A 2,878-nucleotide genomic window follows, 5' to 3' on the forward strand; every position below is an offset into this window, starting at 1 on the left:
CATGTTGTTGGGTCAGTTGCATGTATGAAGAACCATACATGTAAACTAATTATACAAACACAGAGGATGGGATTCTGAATGAAGGGCTACTTGATCTACAAGGCATCCAAGCACAGGTCACCAGTTGAAGGGGCAATGTGGGAAAAGTTGGGAAGGATATGTGAAGACCAAAAGTCCAAAGGCAACTCCACATGGGACCTAGGAGAGCTGACTAGGTTCTCAGGGAGGAACCCTGTGTGCTGGGACAACACAGACTGCTTGTAGTTCACAAATACAGTCTTCTAAATTCACGATGGAAATAATAAAGAACTAAAGAAAGGCAGTACATAAATTTGTGTTCTCTACGGCTATGTGATGGTAAAGAAAGAGGTGCCTCCTGCAGTCTACGGGCAGTGTAAGCCACTGACTAGCAGTGACTGAAGCGACTGAAGACACTGTTCAACAGTGTGCAGGAGGAGTCTAAAGCCAATGTCAACAAGGCACAGGATGGTCTTCTATGAGTGTGCAAACATAAATCACTTTTAAGAGCTGCAGTCAACAACAGATGTTCACTGACGTACAGAGAGGTCCAGAAGAACTGCAGTCTACACTAGAAGATCACTGATACAACCACAGTCGCATGTATAGAATATAGAAGGAATATGGTAGAGCAGCATGGAGCACAGCCAAGCCAGCTGTCAGGGCTCCTGTTGTCACCACTAGCGCACCTCCTCGTCGTAGTATTCCACACCACGTCCCAAGTGACTCATCTCCAGCACCAGATCAGGCTCAGGTGGAAGCTCCTCTAGCATCACCCGTGCATCACATGGCTGCAATTCACATACTGGTGCTACGTGGCGATCCATATCTTTCTTGACCTCCTGGAGTAAAGAAAATAAAATGGCATTAAATTTTGATGAGGAAAAATACAAAAAAATTATAATCACATACTTAGATACATTTTGAGAAAATGAACAGCATATGAACTTTTTTATACCTTGATGCGTGACTGTTGGGCTAAGTCAGGCCAATCGATAAACTTTTCTTTGAAGACAATAGTTTCAACATTCTCCGTAAGCTTGGCACAAAGACCCCACTCTGGTCGTATACCTGTATATAGATAGTGCAAATTAACATTCTGCAGAAAAAGACAAAAAACTTTTTTCCCTTTAATTACTAATTTAATAAGAACATTATGGAAAGAGATACAATTTTTACATCCTGCCTATGAAAATAAAGATTTGTACCTTTGAGTGCAGCCTGAGAGAGAGGAACCATTGGTGTTATGGGGTTAATATCACACTCAGAATAATCATATTCTTCTTCCCACAGTTCCCTTCCGAGAGCGAGCCCAACTTTTCGCTCATCTCCACAAGCACGTTTTCCTGCCCAAATGTACAGCTCTGGACCGAAGTCAAACACTAGCACCTAGAAAAAGAGAGGTACATGTAGGCATTTATTTTTACGTAATTTTCAGTAGAATGTTCCTAAGCATAATTTTTTTTTTTTCTTCATGGTCTACATCTCATGACACTATCTGAAAAATAGTCATACAAGGAGGAAGAAACATATTATCATTAGTTCTATAAAAGGAAAACAGAATGGTTACACCGTGAAGCTTAAAAATAACAGTCATATACCTTATCTGATTGCAAGATCTCTATCTTTGGCATCTGGCCCCAAGAGTCAGCAATTGGAACCAGTGAGTCTTCCTGTACCTCATAAACTTTATTTGCAGCCACCAAGGATGCTTCAATTAATTCATCCTCATCTGGCATGCCACATAACTGCCCTGAACTTGCTTCATCTCCACCTGGAATAGACATGTAAAAGAGAGAGTTATACTGAATCTTCATCTCTATGTCTGTGATGTGGTTATGACCATACACACAAAATATTACAGATGTCTAATATGTTAGCATAGGGTATGTTTATTGTACATAAATTATAGTTCTCACCAAGCAGTCTCCAGAATTTGGCCTTCCTGCCACTAGGTGAATTTTCATCAAGCTCTATCACATTCCGAACAGCAGAACCTATTCCCATGTCCTTCTTCTGGACTATATACTGGGCAATTTCTGAGGCTTTGGCTCTCTCTATCACATTAGCAAATTCTCCTTTATAGTGGAAAACCTATGGCAAAAAAATAAATCATATTGAATACTTCATTACCAATTGACAGGATATCAAATTTCCATATTTTTCAAGTTATCACCAGAATTTCAGTATAAAATTACTGTCTCTTCAAAAACTAAAAGAATTACATAATAATCCACTTACATCTGTGGGTGTTATAAGGATAAAATCATCTCCCTGATTAACACATGACACGGCAGGCTTCACTAATCTAGTTTGAGCATGACGTCGGCCCTTGACTTGTAGTAACATAAGTGATGTGTATGGGGCCATCTCTCGTACCACAGGATTGTTCTCCACCTTTTTTAGGGCCACAGCAGAAAAGTTCTCCTTTGATGCCAGTCCAGCAAGTGCTTCTACTGCCAATGGGGATCCTTTCGACACTGTTTAAGTAAAAGATTTTCTTTAGTCTTGCCCATAAACACACCTCCAGAATGGGTAGGTGTTCCATGTAAACAAGTATGAAAACATAAATACTTTCAAAACTTAAAGTAAAAGAAAAAATCATATATTTTTTCTCAACAATATACTTACGTTCTTCCACCTTCATCCTCTTCAGTTCCTTCTCACCAATGCCCAACTTGACCTCTGTGTACTCCGACTTGATATCCTCTCGGGCAGCCAAGGCCTTAAGTGGATTCCTGGAAGTGGCTTGCCGTCTTGTCACCCGAACACTTCGGCGCTTCACGACACTAAGAATGTAGATTTCTTATTAAAAATGTGGATATTAAAAAAAAGGCTTCTAAATAATGCATTCCTGGTG

General features: G+C 40.0%; 1 protein-coding gene across 1 annotated transcript in view; it reads right to left on the minus strand.

Moving 5' to 3' along the window:
* LOC119589162 overlaps nt 1-2,878 on the minus strand; it is a gene marked incomplete in the record, with an annotated part of 255,201 nt that overhangs the window by 7,267 nt on the left and 245,056 nt on the right. The window contains 7 exon segments of the mRNA XM_037937749.1: nt 708-860; nt 977-1,089; nt 1,227-1,407; nt 1,620-1,792; nt 1,938-2,112; nt 2,260-2,498; nt 2,650-2,807. Of these exon segments, the coding sequence (XP_037793677.1) occupies nt 708-860; nt 977-1,089; nt 1,227-1,407; nt 1,620-1,792; nt 1,938-2,112; nt 2,260-2,498; nt 2,650-2,807 (1,192 nt within the window).

This window comes from Penaeus monodon, chromosome 25, assembly GCF_015228065.2.
Source record: "Penaeus monodon isolate SGIC_2016 chromosome 25, NSTDA_Pmon_1, whole genome shotgun sequence".
Taxonomy (NCBI): Eukaryota; Metazoa; Arthropoda; class Malacostraca; order Decapoda; family Penaeidae; genus Penaeus; species Penaeus monodon.